The 14467-nt window shown below is 45.7% G+C and overlaps 1 protein-coding gene across 3 annotated transcripts in view; it reads right to left on the reverse strand.

Annotated features, from left to right (window-relative positions):
* FRMD4A (FERM domain containing 4A) overlaps positions 1-14467 on the reverse strand; it is a 204342-nt gene that overhangs the window by 66314 nt on the left and 123561 nt on the right. For all 3 annotated transcript variants that reach the window (XM_063099750.1, XM_063099752.1, XM_063099749.1), the window contains exons 9-11: positions 12712-12777; positions 12405-12462; positions 8685-8771 (exon numbers count right to left, since the gene is read on the reverse strand). In XM_063099750.1, coding sequence (XP_062955820.1) covers positions 8685-8771; positions 12405-12462; positions 12712-12777 — 211 coding nt within the window. The remainder of the gene's footprint in view (positions 1-8684; positions 8772-12404; positions 12463-12711; positions 12778-14467) is intronic.

Consider the following 14467-nt stretch of genomic DNA (forward strand, 5'->3'; position numbering starts at 1 on the left):
TTTTTTTTTTTTTTTTTTATCTTGGGGAACGGAAACTCTTTGAGAAGTAAACTTATTCAAGGTGGAGAAAACAAGACTGCATCCATCCTATGTCTTACAGTCTCCATTTCATCAAAAGAGGCACAGAGAGCTTAAATAGGTTGTGTATCATGACTTTTTGCTGAATATATTGGCAGTGAGTTAATGGCACCAAAATTCGTCTTTGGTTGAGATCTAGTTTGGGCCTTTGAGTGGATATGGAGGTTACTGGTTTGCCAATCATCTTTTTTTTTTTTTTTTTTTTTTTAAATAAAAAAGATGTAACTGATCTAGGAAGAAATTCTATTTTAACTCAGATTAAAATATCTTCACAACCACAAAAACAGCAAAGTAGGCTCACATAGAAAGTTCCTTGTTAACTGCCTGTAATGCAGAGCAGTGGTCCCTAGACTTCATGGTGGGTGTCCAAATCACCCCGAGGGCTTGTGGAAACAGACTGCCGAGTCCCATCCTTAGAGTTTCTGAGTCTGTAAGTCTCAGGTGGAGACCCTACCTGACATGTTCACAGGTGATGTGAAAGCTTCGGGTCCAAGGACCACACTTTGAGAACCATTGCAGTAGAAGCTCCTGTGCAGAACTGAGCAGCCTCCCCCTTCAGGATTGAAGGACTTATTCTCTTCCCCAGAATCTCTCTCAACTGGAGAAAGTCACCTTGCCCAAGGTGATAACTCCCTCCCTGGGGGTTGTCGGCATGGCATCTAAGACTGGTTGATGCTGGCGGACAAGGCCATCAGCCTCAATGGCGATGGCGATGGCCCTGAGGGTCATTCCAGCTTCAGAGCTTTGTTCCACGTTGAGTGATGCCATGTTGGGACTGTGTCAGAGCTCAGCTTCTCTCTCTCCCTGGTCCCACTTCTTCCCCTTTCCCCTTTGGTGTTTATCCCAGAGCACCCCCCAATAAGCCCTGCATGTGAATCCACCCTGGATTGCTTCCCCAGGAATCTGATGTGCAACACTCTTAGAAGTAGAGTCACTTAAACGTCCCTGCTTAGAGAGACCACTGCTGACCACCCACCAGGCCTCCCACTCTTCCATATCTGATTTATTGTCTTCATAGAATTCAATACTCTGACAGTATACATTACAGATTTATTTAATGTTATCATTTGACAGCCTTCCCCACTAGACTGTATGCTCTGTGGGGGCAGGGACCTTATCTCTCTTGCTCACTGCAGTGCCTGCAGAACCTGGCACCCAACAGGCACTGGGACAACATTCATTAAACAAGTGAATGAACTGCCAGGCAGGAAGAGCCACGCATCCTCACCAACAACTCCAAAAGTTCAGTGAACTACAAAGTCTAGGAAAATGGAAGGTGCTTTAGAAAGTGTTGTCTGTAACTGGTAATGCCTTAAATTTGCTTAGTGCTTTACAGTACTTTTTTTTTTTTTTTTAAGCGTTCATTCAATAGTTACAGCAACCAATGTTGGGAGAAGAGCAGCTGGCCTTGGTGAGGTTGAGGGATGTGCCCACCCAGGGTCGAGTGTGCAGTAATTATGGCCTGCACAGAACAGATATGCTGGTCTCCTGGCTTCTGGAGCTGTGATCTTGTCTCTGAATTGTTATCAGAGGCAAACTCAAGTGAGTTCCCTTCAAGACTTACTGTAAGTCTGACTTCCCCCAGTAATACTCGTAGAAGAGCCATTTCGTTGGATAGGTTTTCATATGCAACACCCTCTACTGAAGTTCTAAGCGCTAGCTCAGGGCTTTCAAGGTTACAATTCTTGTATGGGAGGAGACACTGGGTCTTCTCTTCCAAATGAAGATAACTCAGCCATGTCTAATACTGTTGATTTGAGAAGGGGGATGTCTAAGACCGATGCTTTGAGAATGGGATCTCAATTTTCTTAGGATATAATTGCTTTTTTCCTTTTTAAATTTTCTTGTAGAGTTATTTTATTTATTTATTTTATTTTATTTTAATTTTTTTTTAAAAGATGACCGGTAAGAGGATCTTAACCCTTGACTTGGTGATAGCACCACGCTCTCCCAAGTGAGCTAACCGGCCATCCCTACAGAGGGATTCGAAACCGTGGCCTTGGTGTTATCAGCACCACACTCTCCCAAGTGAGCCATGAGCCGGCCCTGTTGAGTTATTTAAAAATAGCAAATTCTGGTAACTTCCTATTCTCCCAGCTCCCTCTGGTGGGCCTGGTCCTCAGCTTTGAGCTGCCCCTACCGTGACCCATGGCAGGGCCTGTGTCTCACAGGCTTGGAGCCCCCCAGATCCACTTGGTTCTGCAGTGAGATCTGAAGGACTGACAAGAGGCAAACCAAGAAGGCCCTTTGATCCCACACTGAATGAGTGAGGGCTACAAAATGCTCAGAATGCCCAGGTATTCAGTGGTGCTGTCCTTCTAGAAGTGCACAGGTGTGGTCGCCAAGGGGAATGTAGATGCTGGCGTGAGGGAGGTGCCTGCTCGGGGCCAGCCAAGCCACAGAGCTCTAGAAAATGAGTCAAGTACATCCAAACAGAAGCTGAAAAATCAGTCAGCAGTGCACTTAACTGAGCGCTTATCACATTGAATAATTCAGCAGGGCAGTGCCGCGGGGAGCCGGCTCACAGTTAATGGAATATTTCCTGTAAATATTATTTTCCCTTCCCGTCTCATCATCTTGTAAGTTCAAAAATCTTTACTAATCTGGGGAGGGTACAGTAATGCATCAATCCCCAGAGCCCACGCCCCTGCTTCCGAAACACTCTCAAGGATCACAGGAAGTCACGCTGGCTGCTTGGGGACAGGCCATTTACTCTGATTCCCTCTCCTAATGCCTCAGAGGGGACCCCATAGTGCTCCTGATTGTGCATTGGAGTGTACATAACTCCCCCCTAATTGCACATCAGATAAATAAGTAAATGCTGTCTGCTGGATATGTAACAGGGGCTGGCATGGCCATTCTTTCCCAGTGGGGAGTTTCATTAAATATGGCCTGCGAGTGGGCTGCGTCTGCATGTGATGGTTTACAGATATCGAGTATTCCTTCTAAAGGGGAATCTTACTCTAACTCTCTTAGTGCCCCCTTAGGAAAGTGTTTTCCATTTGAATACATAATGGCTTCTGATGATCAGATGGCTGGTCTGTCCACAGGTTTGAAAAGTGCAAACTACAGGGTTTCTATAGAGAAGAGAGCCTGGCACTGGTGTGAGTTGAGTCTTCAGTGCAGGGCTGAAGCTGCCAAGACGGGACAGATTGTCCCAGAGATTAGAGCTTTCAGACTTTCTTAGGCTTTGATCTAAGGAATGCAAGGACCTCCTCCTCTAAAGGGGAAGCCGTATGTGAGACAGATTTTGCCCAGCCTTGTTTATCTCTGTCCCATGGAACACCCATTCTGCGAGAGTCAACAAACAATGCCTCTTCAATATATACCATTCGCTTTTCACTCAAATGTCTTCAGAGATGAAAGAGGAAAAACTCCTGCTTGTATCAGCACAACTGCCTGAAGCCCATGGGATAGCCAATCCGAGGCATGTCACTGTTGATGGTCATTTTACACTGCTGGCACTTTCTTTTCTTTTTTTTTTTTTGATGGCGTAGGTCTCTTTACTTGACTGTAAATGCAAACTAAGATGAAGCTTGAGATTTACTTCAAGTGCCCAAATGCCAATCTGTCACTGTTTCACTGTCCTCTGAAAACAATAGAACTCTGATTTGTGAAACACAGAGTCTCTTACGTAGGCGGCTCTTATTTCCACATGCATATAAATGCGCACGCGAAAACAGAATTTGGTAATGACGATAAAACAGGGTAAAATACTCTATGCCCCTGCAGGTGGGGTTTTTTTTTTTTCCACTGTGACTTTCCTTCTATTTCTCTTACCACTGCTAGAATGAGACAGTTAGGCATGTAGACACTGTCAGCTCCCGTAGTCTGATACTATATCCACAGCTGTGCATAAAAACTATAGAAACATAACCCTGGGAAAGAAGACAGGAGAGCCACAGTAGCCAAAAGGGTTGTTTTCAAGTGTTTTGTTGTGTTTGCGTGTGAAAAGCAGCTCAGAAGTAGGGAGACAGGCAAGGAGGGAGAGGGAAAACATCACTGGGTGAAGGGTAGAAGTAGAAGGATTTATTGAGAGTTGATAAGGAGATAGTTAATGGCTTATAAAAAATTCAGCAACCTATCCTCAGATACTGTTTGGGGTTCCGCTTGATCTTTTTAAAAGAATTTATATATGTAAGCAAGGGCTGATATTTGTGGGAATGTGCATGTATGGTGGATTTCATTTTTTTTTAGTCTTGTGTGCTGCTTTTTAATGACATTTTGGGGGCTAATCTCCACGTGTCATTCTAAAATGCTATGGAAGTTGTCCTTCCAAAGCTCAACATTTCTGAGCTCTTCTGAACACACACAAAAGCCCAAACCCATCTGCTGGGTGTCCCTACATGTCTAGCTCTTCCTGACACATGTGCCCTGAGGACAAAAGCTGTTTTCTCTTTTAAACAAACCTCAGCAGCCAGCATTGAGGGCTGTGTTTCAGGAAGGCCAGGAACCCTTTTGTGTAGAAGGTCCAGATAGCAGATAGTGGGGGCCTGATTAGGAGGGGACTGAAGTGTCCTCTCTTCTCCAGTCCACCTGTGAGCTGCCTCATGTTGTACTCCATCTCTCCCAAAGCCACCAAGCCTCCGAGGGAGGGGTGAGCGGCTTTGGGTAGACTCTGAAACCAGAATGGCAAAGAACTAGGAACAAGCTACAGTCCTGCCGGCCTCTGGATGGCCATCAGCTGCCCCTCCTTGGTGGCTTTTTTTTTGGTGGGCCACATGGAAACCCTTGAGTGGATTCTCACCAGCAGCTACTGAGCTCTGCAGCTGTGCTAATGGTTTGCTGAGGCTATTAGAGTCGAGTGTGCCAGTTCATGCCCCTAGGCCCTTCAAAGAAAGGGAGTAGGCTCACCCTGCCTCTGCCTCTACTTGAATGTTGGTTCTTATTATTGTGGCGCCATGTGACAGAAGCCGCTGTAACTGGGTCAGAGTGTCAGGGAGGGCTCTGTGTGCCGCTGGGCAGGAGCAGCTGCCTGGGCTGGAGAGGCAGCTGGTGCTGCAGAAGCCTCTTTCCTGAGTGCCCCTGGAGGCTCCCTGGTGCCAGGAGGGAGTGGCGCCACCTGGAGGGCCATCGCTCACATGCGGCTCACCCAGCCAGCCCTGAGTCCTGTGCTTGGGACTCCCCAGCTCACAGTGTGCAGGGACACTGTTGGCCACTCCTGCTGAGCCTGGCTGACTTTCCCCAAGCCTGAGCTTGCCAAGGAAGCCCAGATGGCTGCAAGTGGCAGTCCTCATCTCCAGCCACCCACTGGAATCCTTGTGAGGCTCTCTGGGCTGGGTCAGAGATGGCGGCCAGGAGGGCCGCAGGAGGTGGTGGCATCTAGACAGTCCAGCAGGTTCATATGAGTTTCTGATGCACAGCGGAGGGTAAGAACCACTGGCCACAGGCACGAAAGACAGGCTTCTGGCACTTTACACATGAACTTGCATTGACATTCATTGGCACATGCATGCGTCTCTTTAGATTCAGAGCTTGGGAGTCAGGCTGTGTATTTTGTGCTCTCAAGACTCACACATGCTTTAAACATGCCTTTTTATGATGGCAATGAGGCTGGGCATGAGAAGCAGCAGCAGGCACCCTCTCTAGCTCTTTCTGAAGCTGGGACTTAGCTGTGGCTCCCACTGAGTCTCTGGTTTTACCTCTAAGTTCCACCTGACATCTTAGCAGAGGAGGGGACCTTTTCAGGCTTATGAAGCTGAGGCTTCGCTTCCCTTCTCAGGCCTTTCTTAATTTTATATTCAGATTGTACATTTGTTTCTTAAAGAAAGACCCAAATCATATAAGCTTCAGGGTCCATGCAACCAGGACCTGCCTCTGTGTAACAAGGCGATCATCATGACAGGGGACTGAATCTCTTACTCACAGCTACTGGTGACCTTTCTGGTGTGCTGACTGCCTCCTGTTTCCCTCCCCATGCAGTCTCTGGTTCAGTTATGCTTTAGAAATTCACAATACTCTTGAGCTTGGATGGAATACCCAGCTGCCCACTTGTCATAGCTACCTGGATGTCCCAGGTCAAGCCCAAAAGTTTGCATGTCCTATGCACTCTCTGGTCACTCACAGATCTCCCCTTCTCTTAGACTCCGTGCTTTGTCATTCTGGACAGTCCTCCTCCCCTTTCCGCCAGGCTCTTCCCCCACACAGTTGTCCCCTTCACCCTCCTGTTACCGAGAGCCAACCTCAAGCCCCTGCCGATTCTGGTTTACACTATCCTAATAATGTCTTGTGTCCCTCTAATCCATCCTCTCACACAGCTGCCAGAAGGAAGCTTCCAGAACAAGGAAAATGTGATATGGTGCTCCTTGGCTTCGAATACTCCATGGCTCCCACTGCCTCTAGAGGATGAAGTCCTCTTAGCAAAGCCTAAGACAGCACCAGCTACTCCCCTCCTACCTGGTGTCCCAGCCACGAATGGCACTGTCCCCTTCACTGTGCACACTGGTCTCTCCTGCACGCCTCCCCACCCTGTTCCTCCATCTGCGACTCTCTTCCTCCTTTGAGGGCCCGCTTACTCTTTGCTTCCTCCATGAAGACTTTTCTCTTCTCCCCGACTCTGTATCGCACCTCTCTGTCCTTGATACCCTGGGCAGGCCTGGAGGACGTGACTTATGTCCCATTTATCTCAGTGCCCAGGGGTGTGCTGGGCACACAGTAGGTACACAATAACCGTCTGTTGAATAAATAAGTGAATGATGGTTTGGATAGCCTGAGCTGTCCTTCAGTTAGTAATAGGTTTCAGAATTCTAACTTCTTCCTCGAAGGCCACAGAAACAAGTTATTTTAGATAACCACTCATTATGAGTTAGAGAAAATGCCCTGGAAAAACATATTGACCTTTAAACATTTTTAAGTCACTGCCCTGGAAAAGTTTCACAAATTATTGTAAATTCTATTATTCAATGGCGGATGATTCATACCTTAGCTTCTTTTGCTTATCTTGAAGCTTGTTTTAGAATCTTACAATAATAGTCACACTCCATTTTGTCCTTGCTATTGTCATGCTGTGTTTTACAAGTATCAAGTGCTATCTCATCACCTTTTAGATCTTCATTAGAACTTCAATTAGAGAAATAAAGAAAGCTTAAACATATTAATAAACTGAACCAAACAAGGATGAATACTCGTTAGCATGTCTTTGAAAAAGCTTAGAGGGAGAGGAGATTTCAATTGCTGGGTTTTAATTAACTCTGCTATAGATCTCAATTACCCACCTTGGCCTTGGGTCTTCCACCAATGTGGCCAAGAGAGAGCTGACTCTACTGCAATCAGGATTTTGTTAAAGGCTTTAGAACTATTCTTGGCTTTTGCAATCAGAAGAAGCAGGCAGGTGGGTTGAAAAGAGAGTTTACATAAAAAGGAGGGAGGACACGAGAACTCCAGAAGACAAGAAATGGAAAACTTAAAAGGCCACGGGGGAAAAGCCCACAGAGGAAGCACGAAGAAAGATCTAGTGAGGAGGAGGTATACACCCTGTGACTGAGAAAAAAAGTACGGAAAAGACAAGAACACAGGGTCCAGTTCATTTCTTGCAGCACAGAAATGGGAACGAGAGGTTTTGGAGATACACAAAAAACAGCACACCCCCCAAAAAGCCATGTTCCTGCAGAATTGTTCCTAATGAATAATTCCACCATTATTTTCTCAGGATCTTTTCTTAGACCTTAACTGACTTTTACTGATCAATTGAGTGAAAATCTTCTCCAACTTAGGGCCATTTCACCCCATTATCAATTTAATGAAGAAGTTGACTAAGGACAGATGTTAACTGGATAGATCATGATAAACTGAGATACATAGTGTGGGTTTCAATCCCACTCATGGACAGAGAAGCTTGGAAGGCAATCTGGAGTGGCGTCATGGACCAATATGGCTTTCTCTCTCCTAGAGCAAATGTGGTTTAGATGGATTTTTAATACGTATTTTAGGGTTTGAACTGCATACCATCTCCCTGTCATTCTCTGCCAGAGAATCTGAATGACAGCACTTGCCTCAAAGATATTTTTCCATTATAATTTTTCAATTTGTTCTGGTCTGAAAAATGTGTGTAAATGAAAACAGAGAGAATCCAAACTCCGCGCTCCCTGCCAGCACTCCGTTGTGTGTTTACAATGACTTTGCGGACCCTCGTCCTCTCCCCTTTCTCTTTGTCCAGATTTTCTGATCACTTCTGGTAGGCCCTAAGATATTTGCAGGATTTCCAGGAACTCCACTCAATCTATTTTTTTTTTTTAATCTCTTTTTGACCTACAATCTCTTCTTTCAGCTCGCTCACTTCCCTTCACCTGGTCCCGAAAACCTTTGGGGAAATCTCAGATTGGCCTCGGGATTCAGAGCGATGTCACCTCCTTTTCCTAAAATATACAGCCCCCCAGGAAATGTAGGAGCTGTCTTGCCTTAAATAATTGTAACAGCCTGGATTTCCTTAGAGACAGGGAGAGAAAATATTTACCCAGGGAGCTCAGACCAGATTGCTGTGGAGTAACTTGTCTACTACTAAACCAGCAGGGGATCGGCTGTTCTTAAGCTGCACGTGTTCTTTGCTCATTTGCCTGTTCCTCCCTCGATCTGAGAGCCATTAAGCCCACAAAGGAGCCCCCATTTACCTTCCTTGGCTTCACTTTATCGTGGTAGTCATACTGGAAGATTCCTTTGTAGCTCAGCCCCAGCCACCACGGTATCCCCTGCTTGTCCTAGGACATCAAAAGAAATAGGGGTAAATATGGGGTTGGAGAAGATAAACATGAACCAAGAGGAGATTTCCTGGCTCAGCTGAAGATGAGGGGAATGCAAGTTCCGGGGAATGGAGAGAGCCCACCAGTGTACTTTTTACCTTAGCAGATGTGCCCATCATCGCGTGATGCTTGGTTACGTGAACATGTGACAGGGAAGCTACCCTGGGCTGGGGACCCGGCTGTGCTGCACAGTCGCTTTCTCCTTTATAAGTAACGAGCAAATGCCCTGTTCTTTTTTTTTTTCCTTCTGAGACTTTAGGCTTTCCATTTTGGGTCCCTCACTCACCACAAAGGAAAATTTGGGAGATGCACATTCTAATGAAATGATCGACCTTCTGAGCTGAGAAACTCATCGATTCTCAAAGCTAGAGGGGATCTCAAAACTAGAGGGGACCGTGGGATCACGGAAGCTGATTCCCCTCATTTTAAAGACAAATCAGAGTGAAGTGCCAGCCCAGCTTTACCCAGGACCCTTCCAGCCCCAGCAAGCCACAGGGCAGAAGATGTCACCCTGACGTCCTGCTCACCCGAGAGGACAGCTGGGTTCCAGGCAGGATCTTAGGACTCATGCTGTTGAACAAAGTAGCAAAACTGAAGACGAAACATCTTGGGACTGATTTAGAAACCCCAAGTTCCTTTGTTTATTCCTTTAACAGAGACCTCTTATCATCTCAGTGTAAGTTGCAATTTTCCTTTCAAATAGGAGACTGAGTTGTTAATTAAAGTTCCCAAATGCTATGATTTTATAGTGGGCATATCAAGCTGCTTTTCCCTAGATTTATCCTAATTTCTATGTCTCTGAATAACCTAATACATGCCCATGATAAGTGTCTGAAAAACCCCAAATTAACATGATGGTTTTCAAATATTTGTGGGACATGAGTTATTTCAAGGAAAGCTCAAAGACAAAAGAAATGTTTTGAAATTTTTGAAAAAGTGGCAGGGTATATGATTTATTAAAAAAATTTAAAGGTAGTATGAAATCCTTATCTTAAACCCCTGTCTCTGGGAAGTACCTGTGTGCACTGTGGTGGTTTCAGAGAACAGACCAAGGTGAAGCCCATTGCCCCTTTAACCTCAGATTGACCAGTGAGTGCTGTCATGCACGTAAAATAGCGCATCAGTGAGATCACAAGGCCATCAAATAGTGAGCTTGACATGGTTGGGTTAGGCTTGCTTACGCTCACGTGCTCTTTTTCCAAATAGGTAGCAGAGCAATTGCTTGTGCTTTGAGATTTCGAGAGCCAAATACCCATACTCATCTGGCCCTTTGAAAATCACAAATCCTGCTCTTGCTCTCTAGCAAAGTGAAAAAAGAGCACCTTTCTAAAGTTTTATGAGAAAGTAGAAAGCATACGCAAGGAGTCTTCAAAAAATTCATGGAACGATTTGCATTAACTTTTAACTCACGTTTTCCACGAACTTTTTGAAGCACCTTGTGTACCAGAGGCAGCCTTTTTGTTAAGTTCTAGGGCTGACAAAGAAATGAACCACAGGTGCAAGCAAGCTTCAAGACCAGACAAAGTGTCCTGTATCTCGAATAGTCTTCCAATATTCAGAAGACGTGTAGGGGGGGTGCTCAGGGAGGCAAATTTCTTAATCTCTCTTTTAATAATAAGAGATGAAAATGAGCTCAAACTTACAACAAACAGCAAACCAGAGAACACAGTCTAGAATTCCTGGATTCCTGGTTTCCATTCTGTAATGCAGACCCCTTTGCTACACATGACCATGAAATATTTCTGCAAGTGAGAGAAAACCTCACGGTTTGATGTCTCGAAATGCCTCTTATCATAATGTCAGGAACTATTGTTGGATCTTTATGTTTCCTTTATGGTAACAAGATGGCAAAATAGAAAAGGGTTCCACAACTCTCACTAGCAGTATGGTTAACACTGGCAGCCAACACAGTTGAATTTGAGCCTATTTTCATGCAGAATTGAATTTCCTTTGTGGAGCTGACTGCCCGCTGACTCCAGTGGCCACCTGCAGGCACAGCCTCATATGGGGATAGTCTCCCTATAGGATTCACCTTTCTCTTATGGGACAGAAGTGAGCCCAGGAAGCCAGGTCACACTGCCCTAGACAGACTACAGTTTAGGCTTGAGAAGGGCAGGGCTGGTTGCAATGGTTGTATGAGTTCTGTGAATGACAGTGAGGAGGGATTAAGAATGTGCATTGGTGGGAAGAACTTTGGTAGGACATCAGGAAGAATTTAACCATTGCAGGCTTTAAGAGATCCTAAGCCAGGCTTCTGGATGGGACTAGAGTCCCCACACATGCCTCATAGCTCTGAGCTCCACAACTGGAGTTCCAACATTAGTTCCCATCATGGAAATGTATACATCCGACCACTCAACTTGATTCTCAATACACATTTACTTAGTAAATATTTACTGGACATCTACTATGTGCCAGGCACTAGGCTGGGTTCTGGGAGTAAACAACAGAATACAACACGTAGTCTTTTTTTTTTTTTTTTCCGAGAAGATGACCGGTAAGGGGATCTTAACCCTTAACTTGGTGTGGTCAGCACCATGCCCAGCTAGTGAGCGAACTGGCCATCCCTATATAGGATCCGAACCCGGGGCCTTGGTGTTATCAGCACCGCACTCTCCCGAGTGAGTCACGGGCCGGCCCCCAACACGTAGTCTTTGCCATCAAAAGCCTGCACTTCAGCAGGAGATACAGGCAGGTAAATGTGTACCAATGGCATGGGCAGTGTTACACAAGCGGCCGAGGATGACATAAAAGGAATGAAACACGGTGCATGTTGTAGTCAAAAGAAATTAAAAACATAGTTGGGTGGAAACACGGGGAAAGACACTGGCAGAAGAGCAAGAGGTCGGCTGGTAGAACTGTCTTGAGTTCAGAAGTGTTTTGTTCTTTTTGGCTGGACTGTGGGCAATGACTTAGTTAAACTTTTCATGGAGGGGTAAATTAAGGAAGGGGAAGGAAGGGAAGTTTTTCTTTCTCATCACAGAAAAGGGCTCAGAGGGACAAATTCATCTATTATTTCAAAGAAGAGTTCCCAGCCTGGGTCTTTATGTATAAAATTATAGGGAATTTAGAATGAGGTTAATGTCATGTTGGACTCGCCATCACAATATTTAAGACAATAGATCCTGTCTCCTTAAGCAGTCATGTACTCAGCCTGTCAGCCTATCAACCTCTCTCTACTGCTGTGACGTTGCTTACACATCATTTGACCACCAGGAAAAACACTACATTGAAAGATTTTGTTCTTCACAGCTCCTTGCATTTAGATGGAGTCTTCCTCCTGAGATGCTCTGTAGTTCTGATCTCTAAGGATTCTTCTGAGACTGAAAGGAAGTACGGATTTTTTAAAAAAACCATTTCACAAAAGAGAACATGAGTTTTGGAGGGCAAATGTATTGAGTCTTACTGCACTGGGGGTAAAATTGACAGCTCCCCCTGGCATGCAATCTTCCTGACCAAGTCCTGCCCTGCCTCACTCCCAACAAAATAATCTTCAGTAAGATTAAAAAGAAAAAAAAAATGAGAGGTTTTGTTTGTTTGTTTGCTTTTTCAGGGCAGGCTTGGCAGCCTTCAGCAAATGAGCTCACTTACCTTCACTGCATAATAGTGAACCCCGTAGGTTGGGAGAGACTCCACGATGCTCATGTAGCTGGGAAGACAACACACACGCAAACACACACACAACGCACACAAGGGTGGTTATTCGGCAGAACTGGCATTATATACATATTTTTGTGTGTATGTGATAAAGTTCTCAGTGTGATAGTTTACTTGAAGATTAAATTGAAACACCACCCCCCAGAGATAACGTCTTTCTGAGCAGAATTGAACAATCTTGACACGAGCTATATCCACACACACAAGCACAATCTTCATGAGAACTGGGAAGGGCACTTACTTCACGATTGCTTGACCTCTTGTCTGGCCATTCAGTTTCTTGTAGTGCTCAATGACTCTGTCTTCACTGGAATTAGAAGAAATGAGTTCTGTTATTGAGTCCCTATGTCAATGGCCAAGCATCCTGCTAACTGAGACCCTTCTGAGTCCAGTCAACCTCATGAGAAGCTCCAAGGAACCAACAGCTCCTGGAAAAATGATTTGACCTGAAGTGACATTTCCAAACGCAGCGTAAGTGAGATCCCTTGGGCTATCGATTTACTAAAAAAAAGTCTGTTTTCCCCTCAGAGGACTTGCATTCTCTGTACCTTGGACTTCTAATCAGTGGAAAAAGATGAAATTCCAGATTTTGGGTTTGGCTTCTTGTACAAAATGATACCATGGGAGAAGAGGAAGAGGCAGCCAGCAGAGAACACGAGGGGACACATTGGCTAAACTGTCTCGTGTCCTCCTCTTCACCCGCCTCATCTCCTGAATCCATCTCCACATCTGCAGGGCCTCCTGGGGGAGGGCAGGTGTTGTCTTCACCGAGTGCCCACAGCCTACCTACTCTGAATGCATAGTCAGGGACTGAGTGCTTCCAAGGAGGACAGAAAGTTCTAGAATCTGGGCCTGGTTAATATGAACCATGAGGCAACAAAAGTTCCCAAGGAACACTGGAGAAGCAACAACAAACCAGCCACAAGAATTAGATGGAAACTCCTTTACCTTTTGAAATCTCAGTTCTCAAACTACCAGCAATTAGCTGGCTCCTTGGCACTAAGAGAGGAAGGCAGCCTGGCAGGGTACAGAGAAGTGACCCTGGCACCCAGTGAGATGGGAGCTCTGGCTGTTCCCACCGCTGCCTTCGGACCTGCAGAGCCAGCCTTGGGACCCACGGGGACGTTGCCGGCAGAAGGCCTCACATCCCACCTGCTGCGGAGACAAGTCCAGAAGCCTCACATTTCCTCACCACGGGCAAGGGGACTCTTTCCTGTTCCCCATAAAAGCTCCACGAGGGGAGGTGACCCTGGGAATGTACCCTCAAGATCTCATTCTTTGATCTTTATTGTCTATTATTAATTTATTATCCCAGAATCTATCTAAAGCTTTCTGGTTTTCTGTTTCCTTTTTCATCTGGGCTGTCTTTGGGGGTAGCATGTTCTGTATATTCATTACCTAGTCCTTGTGGGTAATTTATTTTTCAATCACTATCTTCACCTCCAATTGATATCTTTTGATTTGAGTACTTTGAAATTTGGTGCATGTAAGACAGTCAGAGCTCTTCACAAGGAAGTGTCTTTATAAATACCCAGAATGGAGACTGGCTGCCCACTGGGGGCCTTTCTCTGGCTGGAGAGTCATTTCTGTGGGGTCTTGGGTACCCTCTGTTCAGAAAGGGGCGGACTTAGCCCTTTCTCTCCTCAGCTCCCATATGCGGTGGAGGTTCTACTTTGAGTGTGACAAAGTCCTCTCCTGACAGACAGTTCCCGAGGTGCATCGTCTCCAGGGTAGGCCCCGGCCTCACGAAGCCTTTAGAGCTGTGTCAGTGGATTCTGGGGCTGTTCTAGCTTCCTCCGCCCAACACCCCCCACTACATCAACAGCTATGCTGGCACGTTTCCTACCACACAATCTGGGATTTCGTGGGGTCACCTCTGAGATCCAAGGTCAAGCCACTCAAAGTAGACAGAAGCCTAATTCCTTTGTAGCCCTGGGAGAGGAGGACCCTGGGTTGAGGTGGGGACATGACAGTCAATACAGTGCTGTGGCCATGAA

The sequence above is a fragment of the Cynocephalus volans genome, chromosome 6 (genome assembly GCF_027409185.1).
Source record: "Cynocephalus volans isolate mCynVol1 chromosome 6, mCynVol1.pri, whole genome shotgun sequence".
Lineage (NCBI taxonomy): Eukaryota > Metazoa > Chordata > Mammalia > Dermoptera > Cynocephalidae > Cynocephalus > Cynocephalus volans.